The following is an 11,794-nucleotide window of genomic DNA, read 5'->3' on the forward strand; positions in this document are numbered from 1 at the left end:
CTCCGCCCGCCCCGAACCCGCCCCGAACCCGCCCCCGGCCCCGCTCCCGGGGCGGGACGCGTCCTGGGATGCACCGCTTGTCTTGGGATAAGGACGTGTCTCCCGGGACGCGACATGTGTCCTGGGATGGGCTGCGGGTTCTGAGACAGGGCCACATGTCTCGGGATGGATTTTATGTCCATGGATACATAAAATGGGCTGCATGTCCTGGGATGAAGCCACATGTCTCTGAATGGATTGTGTGTCCTGGGATAGAACATGTGTCCCAGAATAGGAATCTGTGTTCTGGGATGCAATCTTTGTCCATAACAGGCCCTGCTATGCAGTCTGGAATGGAGATGATATCTGGTCCCCAGGGGCCAGTGTGGCCAAGGAGCTTTTCCTGTGCCATGGGACAGGGCTGGGGCCCTGGGCTGATGCCCTACAGGCACAGCAGTGAACGGCCTGACCAGCCTCACTTGGCCCCCACTATCCACTCACTCCCTACACGTGGGGCCAGGGCTCTATTTAAGGTCATCCGGAGTCCCCCCAGCCCATTCCCCTCCCTCCTGTGCCTGGGGTGCTGGTTTCCAGCTGCAGCCCTGCTCAGCCCAGCCACAGACCTGCCAATCCAGACCCTGACACCCGTCTTCACCTCTCTGTGGATGCGCTGGATGACCTGGACTCGTGACAACCCTGTTACCCTTTCCTGCCTGTCCTGTTCCCAGGCTGACAGTTCTGTCACTGCTCTCAGCTCCTGGTCCTTGGGGCACAGCTGGCCATGCAGTGTCTGACACAGGTCTCCTGACTCTCCGGGGATGGTCTGCTCTTCCCTCTCCACCCCCAGCTCAGCAGCACCATGCCAGCCCACAGCTCAAGGGGAGCCCCTGCACCCCAGGCACAGGACCCTGCCCTGAGTCCCTTGGAGCCTCCACACACACAAAGCAAGAGGACACTGAGCAAGGCTGGAAATGTGGGGTGTTTAATGTGGCACGAGCTGAACAGGGGGGTCAGCACGCTGGCCCCACACTGCTGCTGCATCTACACAAACATGAAGCCTGGCCAGCAGATAATCTAACGGAAGAGGAAGTGACTGAGCAGGCTACAGTGAGCAGTGACAGGATCTGCAGAAGGAACTGACGCAATTCACTCCCCACAGGGGTACCCAGCCCCCCACTGCAACCCCTCCACTGCGGAAGGCAAGAGGGCCCTTAGTGGTTTATTGCCTTTCCTGATGGTGCTGAGCATCTTCTGCCCATTCCAGCCAAGGAGCACAGCCTGCTGAGAGGAAGAACATGGTGCATGGGTCTGCACTGCCTTGCACCGGGGCACCAGCAGTCACACTGTTCCACTGGTGCCAGCTCAGCCAGAGCCACAACAGGCTGTGCATGGCAAACCCAGCTCTGGAGTGGGGAGAGGGGATGAGCTCCCTGCCCACCCCAGGTGAGCAGCTGCTTCCCGATCACAAATGTGGCAGGGGCTTAAAATTGCTCCAACTCTTCCAGGTGTGCCCGGTTGGCCTCGAGGTGCTGGAGTGAGGGAATTCACACACTGGTGCAGCTGCTGAGGGTAGTGGCACTAGGGTGACTAACAGCATAATGGGGGTGGCACTCGTGGGATGAGAGGGCACAGGGGCTCCTTGGCCACCTGGCCTGACACAGGAGGAGCGGGAGGGGCCTGGTGCTCAGGGGTCCCCACTGTACTTGATGAGGTGGCCACTGAAGGTGATGTAAGTGTCGTACTCATCGCTGAAGACCGCGTTCTCGCGCTCACCCTTGTAGAGCCGCACCCAGACCTCATCCTGCTCCTTCAGCTCCAGCATGACACTCTGGCTCTGCATGATGCTGCGATCGCTCACCTGGGCGTAAAGGATCACCACCTCCGCCTTGTTGTGCATGATGTGCAGGTATGTCTCCTTCTGGTTCCAGGTGTGCACATTGAGGCTGAAGTAGTAGATCCCGGGGATGTAGCAGTAAAACTTGCCCGTGAACATGTTGAAGTGGTCGTAGAGGTTGACAAACTCCGTGTCGAAGATGAGGGTTTGGTAGTAGTCGTTGCTGTGCAGGGGTTTCTTGCGGCCCACAGAGAAGGCAGCGTAGTGGCTCTTGCAGCGCTCCCCAGGGGCACCCATGCTGCCCTTCTGTCCCTTGGGCCCTGCATGGCCTCTGCTGCCGGCCACCCCTGTCTTGCCAAACTTGCCCTGCATGCCACGCTCACCACGGTCCCCCTTCTCTCCTGGGCAGAGCAGGAGAGAGAGTTGGGCTGTCAGGCAGGGGCCAGTGCTGAACCCAGCTGTATGGGATGTGGGATGGAGGGAGTGGGATGGAGGGAGAGTGGGATGGAGGGAGCAAGGACCCACAAGTCCTGCCCCTGCCTCCTCCTCAGGCTCTGATGCTGCTGCCCAGAGGCCACCAGAGGAGAGGCTGCTCACAGCCCAGTATGTCTCCTGCTCTCTGTGCAGGGCACAGGACCACTGGCACCATACCAGCTTCTCACTCTCAGTCTGTGCAAGAGCTGGCATGTCAGCCCAGCACAGCACTAGACCTGGGGCAATGCTGACAACACAGCGTGGGATCCTGCCAGCCCTCACCTTTCAGGATGGTCATGTTGATCTGAGGCATGGGCTGATACTGGGGGTAGAAGCGCTTTTCAGATGGGGGGCAGCAGCGGACACAGCGGGGCTGTGGGGGCAGCACCTCCTGGGCACCATCAGCCGTCTGCTCCTGTGTGGCCCTGACAAGGCAGAAAACAAAGCACAACAGGGAGCTACGGAGGGGTGGGGGCTCTCTGCAGTGCCAGGGCTGCCCTGGTGCCCGCTACAGAGCACCCTGGCTCCAGGGTCCCCTCACCTGGGAGCCTGGTACTGGGATGGGGCCTCCCTGGGGTCTGTCCACCATCGCTGGTCAGGGATGGAGCTGGTCTGGCTCCCCACAGGGCAGGGCAGCAGGAAGATCAGCAGGACACCATGCACCCACAGCCCCTCCATACCTCGGCAGTGCCCTGTGAGGTGCCAAGGACAGCTGAGGGGGACAGGAATGCGGAGATGCCCAGCCCATCCATGCCCCGAGCTGTCCTGGACCTGTGCACTGCACAGCCCCAGGCTTTTGGCTGGGCTGTGGGACACAGTGTCACCCCAGGGAGCAACTGGGGACACCTACATTTGGGCAGTTAGGGGCCTCTGGGCTCACCAACATGGGGGCTGGGGCTCTGCAGCCCCCGAGCCCTGGCACATACAGCAGAACAGATTACCTCAGGAGCTGAGAGTGGAGCAGAGCAGCAGCCTGTGACTGGCCAAGTCCTGGACCAAGCGCTGCTGCTCCTGCTCAGCCTGGCTTCAGCTCACTCCCATGGACTTCCAAGAGCAGCAATTTAGAGTATTAGCACCTGAAAAATTACAGACAGATCCAGATATCATGGGGCAAATGTCAGGGTGCAGCCCTACCTGTGTGTGGGACCCCAGCCAGCCCCAGGGAGGGTGTCTGCACCCCACTCCCACAAGAATGCAGCACAGGCTGCACAGACCCTGCGAGGGGCTCCTGTGCCCTGGGACTGCCAGCCCAAGGGTTTACAAGGGGACAAGACCACTCCGCCAGAAACAGGGATGTGGCTGGCTGCCACAGGGAGAAACCTTCCTGAGAGCCCACACCCTGTATGGGGCCAAAACTAATATTTGCAATGGTGGTGGCACTGTCGCCCAGCCCGGGCACTTCGTGGCCCTTCCCTGCCTTATCAAAACCGTATCTGCTGGAGACATGGGGACAGGCACGCAGCACCTCGCCCTTTGGCCCTAAGGCACCCGGACAGCCTTGGCCAAACAGGGGTGTAGCACTGCCCAGTACTGGGCATCCCGTGACAGCAGGGTCCGAGGTGGTGCTGGGTCTCGGTGCCTGCCAGGATGGGGATGGCTGCTACCCAGGTTCCTGTCTCAGCCAGGCACCTCCTTGGGTTGGGATACGGGTGTGGCCTTTGCAGTTCTCCCCTCCCAAACAGCCTCCCGTGGCACCGCCCGGCTGTGCTCTGCCAGGCTCTGCCGGGATCCCAAAACGCCAGTCCCAAGGTGCAAAGGGCCCTTACAGCCTTGTACTCTGTTCTGCAGCTGGGCCAGGCCATGAAGGATTTTGAGGCAGAATCCTGTTGTTTAGGTGAATGCCTGGTCTCAGAGCACCGGGATCCCTGGTCAGTGATCGGTGGTTGTCCCCAGGTGTGGGGTCCAGGGATCATGCGTGCTCCCGCAGCGGGTGCGGAGGGCGTTTGAGACCGGGGGCGGATGCCTGGATTATGAGTCACTGAAGCTGAGAAGGGGCGGATGGATCGGGAAAGGCTCCAAAGGGCTTTTCCTGCTGCTCACACCCTCTGTCATGGGCCTGGTCCCTTCATACACTTCCCGGGTGCTTCTGTCTCTCCATTTCTCACCCTATTGTCTTGGTGCTGCCAGGTGTGGAGTGAGGCAGGGGAGAAGCAGATCCATGGATAGAAGCATGGAAGAGGCAAACCAGGGGCTTGTGAGCAGGTATCACCCAGGGGAGCCTTGGCCCTGTTTCTGCTCACCCTGCCAGGGCTCCTGCTGTGCCAGATAAACACTACTGAACATGGCAAGGAGCATGCCGGGTGTTTAGGAAGCCTGTGGCTTTCCCTCAGCTCTGGGACCATCAAACCAGGCATTCCTCTGGGACCGCAGGCTCAGCCCTGGGGAAAACACAGCGTCACAGGGAACTGCTCCACGAGGAGAAACCCTTCACCAGGAAGTTCCCATAGCGGAAGTTAGTGCTTCCCAGGCTGTCAGGAGCAGAGGCGAGTGTGCAGTCCATGCAGGGTGCTGTCAGCAGCACACAGGGCTCACCGGGCCCTCAGCATGTCCTCCCCCTGCACCCTGCAGGTGTCCTGGGCAGGAGGTGCTCGCCTGTGCACAGGCACATATGGCCCTGCCAAAAGATGCTGGTTTTCCCGTCAGGGTTGGATGCTCTCCAGGAGCAGTCAGAGATTTAAACTCAGTGGCTGCAGAAGCCTTGGGACTGCAAGTCAAAACATCCCAAAATACATTCCAGATGGAGATAAAGACTAGGATGAAACGGAACAAATGGTAGGGGAGGGATGAGCAGCTCGGGGCAGCCTGGAGGCAGCAGGACCTGCACCCCCAGCTCACCCTCTTCACTCAGGGTGCTGGCTACAAACTTCACCACACCACAGCAGCCAGAACCACAGTGCCTCTGGGGTCGTGCTGGTGGGCCAGGTCCCTCACGTTCTGCTGCACATGCTGGAATGGTTGCAGAGCCCTTTTTCATTCCCTGGAGCAGGGCAGACCCTGCAGGCAGCAGGGTGAGGGCTGCATGGGGCAGATGTGGGGAAGGACCATGGGGTAGTCACAGCTCTCCAGAGCCTGCAGCACCAGCACGATGTTGTGCTGGGGATCCCAACAGCCACTGTAACCCCACAGAGATGCCGAAGGTGGCCCAGCATGGGCTTGACGTGTTCGTAGGGAAGGGCTTTTTGGGAACGCAGCTGCGGCAGGGCTGGGGGGGATCTGTGTTCTTCCAGAGCCGCGGTGAGTCGGGCCGTGCCCTCAGACTACGGTGAGGATCAGCCACGTGGTCCCCACTGCTCCTTCGCCGCAGGGCCCGGGCCTCACTCGCCTGGGGTGGCACAGGGACCGCTCTGCCGGGCTGGACGTGCCCCGTGACAACCGAGCGCCTGTCGAGGCGGAGCCGCCTCCCGGTGCCTCGGCACCGTTGCCGCGGCGCCCGCAGACGGGAGTGCAGCGCGCTGCAGCCCCAGGGGCTGATCCCCAGGCCTGCGGCGCCCTCCCAAACCTGCCCCCACCTACCTCTGGGCCAGGGCTTCTCCCTCCCGGCTCTGCCTTTGCTGCCCTACAGCACTGGCCGCGGCCGATCGCTGCCTCCCGCTCCGAAGCCGCCTCTCCTCGCTCGGCCCGGGCGGAAATAGACTTTTTGGAAGCGCAGGAGGCAGCGAGGCACGGGACGAGGCTCGCAGCCCTCCCACGCCAGATGTGCGCCCGCGGCTGCCTTAACCATGTGTGCTCCCGGGACCGACCGCCTCAGCCGTTTGCGCTGCGAGGCCGCCGCACCGGGCCGCGAGCGGGGAGCGGAGGCGGCATGTGGCAGCGGCTCCCCAGAGCTGCTGCGGGGCCCGGGATCCCGGAGAATGCAGCTGGCCCCGGCGCAGGACCCTGCCCCACGCCGGGAGCGCCGACGCCGTTCCTAGCCCCGAGGGCATCGCGGCCAGCACAGCCCCACAGGGCTCCAGCCTTTGACACACACACGGGTCCCAAGGCGCGGGGCTACGTCTGCCCCGCTCCCCCACCCCGAGTAGCGGCGGAACACACGGGGCAACCCGGTCAATGACAGAATGTGTTGTTTGGGCAGGTTGCACTGGGGTCGTGCCTACCGGGCAGCCAGGCCGGGCCCACCCCGCAAGGCCAGCTTGGCCCCCGCACTGCCTCCGCCGCAGGCTTCCAGACGCCCGTGAGCGACGCCCTGCTCCGGCGGGCCCGGTTCCACGCGGACCACAGCTCCCGGCAGACCCCGCGGCGCAGCGGGCGGGGCAGCGGAGCGCGGTGACACGCGGTAGCTCCTGGGAGTTGTAGTTTCTGCACCAAACGTGGCTGTCTGGCCGCTCCCAGGCGCGGCGGCGCCGCGCAAGGCCGCCGGGAGCTGTAGGCGGTGGCGGCGGCTGCGCGCGGGGGAGGCGGCGCCGCGGTGAGCGGGGACACGAAGGGGGGCGCGGGGCGCCGGGCCGGCAGGCGGGGGTCCCCACCGGGCGGGGGCACCGCGGACCTCGAGCACCCTGCCCGGGCGGGAGCGGTGGGATCCTCGGGGCTGTGCCCCGCGCGGAGGTCCGGGGGGCGCGGAGGACCTCAGGGCCCCGCTCAGTCCGGGCGGTGCCACGGCTGCCCGACAGCTCGCCCGGGGAAGGGGCGTGGGGTCCCCAAGGGCGCGCCCGGCGGAGACCGGGAGTCCCCGTGTCCGTAGGGGGGCGTACCGTGTCCATGCCTGGGGGTGTTGGGGGTCCCCGTGTCCATACCCGGGGGTGCCCGTGCCTCGACGTTTTGAGAGTTCCCCGTGGCCGTGCTCAGGGCGGGCGCTGGGGTCCCTACAAATGCACTGGGGATCAGTGCCCCGAGACTGGTCCCCGGGGCTCTGCCGAGGGCCACGCTCCGGGGTCCCGGCAGGACGAGGAGCGCTCCTATACCTCACACCCGCGGGCTCTCCGTGCCTGTGCCGGAGCCCCCCTATCCGTGGCCGGCCCCCCACGCTCAATGCCGCCTCTGTTTGCCACTCGGGCTGCTGAAAGGCACATTGAGACCCTGCGGGATGGGCCCTTTGGAGAAAGCCCTGGGATGGCAGCTCTGCCCCGGGCTGGGGATCTCTGCCCCAGACTGCATGGCACGGGGTGGGCACGGGTCTAGTCCCGGGTGGCTGCTTGCTGCCTGTGCAGCCCGAGTGTCCATCTGCGGGAGCCCGGGGCGCTCCCGCATCCCCTGTGCTGCTGGAAGGGAGGTGGCAGCGAGGGGCACTGTCGGCACCTCGGGCCTGCGGGTGGGCCCAGCCCAGGGTGGGCTCACGATGCTCACATATGTGGAGGATCCGCTGTGAGCCTGGGCAGGGATGAGGAGCTCCTGCGTCTCTAAGGCTGGACAGGTTAGGATGTGTGTCTCTTGGACCCGGACACTGCAGTTCCTGCTCAGGTGTTGGCATCCTGCTTGGGCGGAGCTGCCACGTGTCTCCCAGTGTCCCTGTGTCGCCCGGGGATATGCTCACGGCTCACCAGCGGGGTCCTTGCCGGTGACATAGGAGCTGGGCCAGGCTGCCCAGGCACTCTGGAGGCAGCAAGGATCATCCCTGCCACCCGAGGGGAACCCACTTCCTCCCAGGACTCCATGGGGACATGCCCCAGGACACTGACATGCGGCTCACCTTGAGTCAGGTGCCTCAGCTCACTGCCTGAGCTGCAGTGACCGTAGGGCAGATAGAAGTGCTGGGCAGGTCATGCGATCCTGCCAACACACTGGGGCTCCTGGTCAGGGGGCGCAGAGGGGGCCAGGTGAGGGGGCTGAGAGTGGTTCCAGCAGCAAACAGCCCCTGGACATGCTGACTCTTACCTGCATGAGGTGGGAGCACCTTCTGCTGCAAGAGAGGGGTTGGAGCCCCTCGTGGCTGTGTCCTGCTGCCCCCTGAGCTCAGTCAGCACCAACTCCAGCTCTTTGACCTTCTCCTTCTGGTCTTTCCACCAGGTTCTGCTCGTCCCGACTCTGATGCCAGTGCCGCCTTGCCATGAGTCTATGAGCCCCCTCCGGATCAGCGTGGGTGGTCTGCCCGTCCTCGCGTCCATGACCAAGGGTGCTGACCCCCGCTTCCGACTGCGCTGGAAGGCCATCGTCCTATCCTCAGCCTGCGTGGGGTTTGTGCTGCTGCTCTTCTGCCTGCACCGCTCCTCCCCAGCACGGCATGGCCCCCCGAGCCCTCGCACTTGGCAGCTTGGCCTGCGGGCAGAGGACCGCTACAATGACACCTACCCGCTGTCCCCCCCCCAGAGAAACCCCGAGGGCGTGCGCTACCGCATCGCTGTCATCGCAGACCTGGACACGCAGTCCCGGAGCTCCCAGGAGGACACCTGGTTCAGTTACCTGAAGAAGGGCTACCTGGTGCTGTCAGACAGTGGGGACAGAGTGACAGTGGAGTGGGACAAAGATGAAAGCATGCTGCTGTCCCACCTGGCTGAGAAGGGCCGGGGCATGGAGCTATCAGAGCTGGTGGTTTTCAACGGGAAGTTGTACGCCGTGGATGACCGGACAGGTGTGGTCTACCAGATCGAGGGCAACAAGGTGGTGCCCTGGGTGATCCTCCCGGATGGGGATGGCACTGTGGGGAAAGGTGAGCTCCCATCCTGCCCTGTGAAGCCCTTGGCTCTTTTCAGCTTGCTGGGGTGGGTCACACCTTTCCTGTGACCTCTGAGCCTGGCCAAGACAGGGCAATTCCTGCCGAAGGACCAACTGGCTGCATGGGGGACACTGTGCCGAGCACTGGGCTCTGGGGTGTGGGATTTGGGGTTTGGGGTTTGTGGGACAATCTGATGGCTGTGTGCTGGCTGAGCCCCCCTCATATCATTCTTTCCACCACAGGCTTCAAGGCGGAGTGGCTGGCAGTGAAGGATGAGCACCTGTATGTGGGAGGACTGGGCAAGGAGTGGACCACCACGACAGGGGAAGTGGTGAACGAGAACCCCCAGTGGGTGAAGGTCATTGGCTACAAAGGTGACGTGAGCCACGAGAACTGGGTGACAAACTACAACACACTGAGGGCTGCAGCAGGGATTCGGCCCCCAGGTATGTAGCAGGGCAACCTCCCGCCACCCCGTATCCCACATCCTTAATGGCTCCAGAGCCATACAGTCACCCTCTCCAGGGATACTGGTACTGGGTGAGATTTAAAGGCTGCTGGAGGCCAGAGATCTCCTCCTGTCCCAGTCATTTTCCTCTGCTGCCTGTGCCAGGAGCAGCTGAAAGGTGGCTCAGCCAGCACTGGGCCTAGCAGCTGGGCCCCCAAGTAGAGCAGAATATGCTGGGTTTCTCTGCCTGGCTCTGGGATGAACTGGGGGGCTGTTGCCAGGCAGTGGGGCAGGAGGAGGCAGAAAAGTTCATGTGCAGGGCTGTGGGGTGTTTTGGAGGGGAAGGGAGAGGGTCCTGCACCAGCCTGGCTGGCGCCCCTGTGGCCCATGCCGTCACACTCCACTTCCTGCTGCAGGGTACCTGATCCACGAGTCGGCCTCCTGGAGTGACACACTGCAACGCTGGTTCTTCCTGCCACGCCGCGCCAGCCACGAGCGCTACAGCGAGAAGGCAGACGAGCAGCGAGGCACCAACCTGCTGCTGAGCTCCACCCAGGACTTCGGGGATGTGAAGGTGGGACATGTGGGCGAGGTGGTTCCCACCCATGGCTTCTCCTCGTTCAAGTTCATCCCGGACACAGACGACCAGATTATTGTGGCGCTGAAATCAGAAGAGGACAATGGCAAGATCTCCAGTTACATCATGGCCTTCACGCTGGATGGGCGCTTCCTCCTGCCTGAGACCAGGATTGGGAGTGTGAAGTACGAGGGCATTGAGTTTATTTAACAGACTTCTGGACCGAGTGGAGGGGTGCAGGCAGCCTAGGGACATGGGCAGGCCCTGCCAGCCTGCTCCTAGTCCAGGCTCTGTGAGGGACGCCAGGCAGCACTCCTGACTCTGTCCTTGGCCCTGGGCTCTCCTGTAAAGTGTTGACTGAGCTGCAGTAGGTGTGGTGCAAGTGTTTCGGCAGTGGCACCTGGTGGCAAGGGACTGCCACCACAGGGTGTTCCCAACCCCGGGAACCGTGTCCACATCCTGGAGTGGTGGTTCCCAGGCAGGCCCCACTGCAGCCCTTAGCACCCAGCCCTGAATTGCGACAGAACCATCTGCTGTGGGTCAGTGGCTCTGGTGACGTCTGGGCTCTGTGTTTGCATCTGAGCCCCAGCTCTACAGCTCTGCCTTGTGTGTCATGGGGCTCCCTGGGTGAAGGAGGGGGGTGCAGTGGGAGTGGGTCAGACCTAAGTGATTTCATCAGGCTTTTTCTCCAGAAGCTGGTTTTCCTTCTCTTTTCCCATAAGCTGGCTGAGGTGATGGCTGGGGTGACAGGTCGCCTGTTTCTGGGAAAAGTCTCATATGGGAGGGGCCAGTGTCTGTGTCCCTCTGTTCCTGTCACCACAGGGGATGCTGCAGTTCCCTCACCACTGTTGTTCCAGCACAGTGACTGTGCCCGTGGGGCAGAGGAAGCAAGTGTGGGTGATGGGGCCACCAGCTGTGGCCAGATGTAACGTGGGCCCATCCCAGTGCTGTTCCCAATCCACACCTTCAGAGGTGTGTGTGTGTGCTGGCCATGTGTCTTCTCCAAGCCCTGGCTGCACATGGCTCTGGGCACCAGAAGTGCCTCCAGCCCCAGTGCTATCAGCTCTGGGAAGAGCTGAGTCTTGGACAGGAGCTGCTGGGAGTTGGCGACAGTGCGGCCATGCTGTCCAAGGGCTGCCGTGCTCAGTGCAGGAGCAGAGCCAGGAGGGCCATCTCTGCTTCCCAGAGCCAGCAGCAGCTGAGAAGTGTTCGCAGCAGCCCAGGGCTTTGGCTGGGGAGCCCTCCTCATGCTTGCCAGCATGTTGTGAAATCGCAGCCGCAGCCTGTGGCTTCCAGGAGGAACTTGCGCAGTTTCAGGAGCCAGAAGTGTCAAAGGGGCATCTGCTGGCCCCGGGGCCCTCCTGACCCCTCTGACTGAGGCGACTGCAGCCCCTGGCCTACCCACGCTCCCTGTCTCAGCCCTGCCCTACCCCAGGTTACAGGACAGCATATGCTCATGCCAGGACTGGTGTTCAGCTCTGTGGTTTGGTCCCTGCTAACACTCCTTCCCTAGGGCAGGTCTGCCAGCAAATAGGGCTTCAGAGAGCTGGACCTTGCCACTGTGGTTTCGGGGGGCCTTGTTCTCCCTGTATCCTTCTGTTGTGCCTGGGCAGTGCTCTGCTGTGGGGTCCAGCCGTGCTCAGGGAGGGAGAGAGCCTGTTGGTGCAGCAATCAGGCTGTTGTTGGGTGGAAGGATTTGCAGAGTGGATGGGGCCGTCCCAAAAACCCAGCCAGGCTGCTCCCCCCATCCCTGTTTACAGTGTCAGCACCTCGGCGAGCCGTGTGGAGTGCGTACGAGGCCAGACATGTGTTTTCATTTAGCCCAGACAATGACGCGGCCAATGCTGGGCTGCAAGCAGATGCGCTTGTCTCTGGACATGGACCTGTCCCCAGTGC

At 62.7% G+C, this 11,794-nt stretch overlaps 2 protein-coding genes across 5 annotated transcripts; one reads left to right on the top strand and one right to left on the bottom strand.

Moving 5' to 3' along the window:
• Window positions 1-935: 935 nt before the first annotated feature.
• On the bottom strand, window positions 936-7,691 carry C1QTNF1 (C1q and TNF related 1). Of its 4 annotated transcripts, none has more exons than XM_085077501.1 (5): window positions 5,801-6,119; window positions 3,229-3,363; window positions 2,829-2,999; window positions 2,570-2,712; window positions 936-2,214 (listed from the first exon to the last, which is right to left on the bottom strand). In XM_085077501.1, exons 3-5 carry the CDS (start codon window positions 2,963-2,965, stop codon window positions 1,664-1,666), a joined length of 831 nt encoding a protein of 276 aa, XP_084933627.1. In that variant the 5' UTR covers window positions 2,966-2,999; window positions 3,229-3,363; window positions 5,801-6,119; the 3' UTR covers window positions 936-1,663. The 4 variants fall into 4 exon arrangements, 2 of the variants coding, with proteins under 2 accessions (XP_084933627.1, XP_084933626.1); XM_085077500.1 differs by having other exon boundaries at window positions 2,829-2,979; window positions 5,801-6,114; XR_014855568.1 differs by lacking the exons at window positions 936-2,214; window positions 2,570-2,712 and having other exon boundaries at window positions 2,989-2,999; window positions 5,801-7,691.
• Window positions 7,692-7,702: 11 nt separating this feature from the next.
• Window positions 7,703-10,592, top strand: CANT1 (calcium activated nucleotidase 1). Its single transcript, XM_085077502.1, has 4 exons — window positions 7,703-7,920; window positions 8,228-8,867; window positions 9,116-9,319; window positions 9,738-10,592. Exons 1-4 carry the CDS (start codon window positions 7,882-7,884, stop codon window positions 10,106-10,108), a joined length of 1,254 nt encoding a protein of 417 aa, XP_084933628.1. The 5' UTR covers window positions 7,703-7,881; the 3' UTR covers window positions 10,109-10,592.
• Window positions 10,593-11,794: the final 1,202 nt, after the last annotated feature.

This window comes from Lichenostomus cassidix, chromosome 18 (genome assembly GCF_008360975.1).
Source record: "Lichenostomus cassidix isolate B80296 chromosome 18, HeHo_3.0, whole genome shotgun sequence".
NCBI classification, from domain to species: Eukaryota; Metazoa; Chordata; class Aves; order Passeriformes; family Meliphagidae; genus Lichenostomus; species Lichenostomus cassidix.

Coding starts and splice junctions, on each gene's coding strand:
- C1QTNF1 (XM_085077501.1), bottom strand. CDS start 2,965: ATGGAGGGGCTGTGGGTGCATGGTGTCCTGCTGATCTTCCTGCTGCCC. Junction 2,713..2,828: donor TCCCAGTACCAGGCTCCCAG/GTGAGGGGACCC, acceptor CTGCCTTGTCAG/GGCCACACAGGAGCAGACGG. Junction 2,215..2,569: donor CAACATGACCATCCTGAAAG/GTGAGGGCTGGC, acceptor TGCTCTGCCCAG/GAGAGAAGGGGGACCGTGGT.
- CANT1 (XM_085077502.1), top strand. CDS start 7,882: ATGCCCCAGGACACTGACATGCGGCTCACCTTGAGTCAG. Junction 7,921..8,227: donor TGCGGCTCACCTTGAGTCAG/GTGCCTCAGCTC, acceptor TCTTTCCACCAG/GTTCTGCTCGTCCCGACTCT. Junction 9,320..9,737: donor AGCAGGGATTCGGCCCCCAG/GTATGTAGCAGG, acceptor TTCCTGCTGCAG/GGTACCTGATCCACGAGTCG.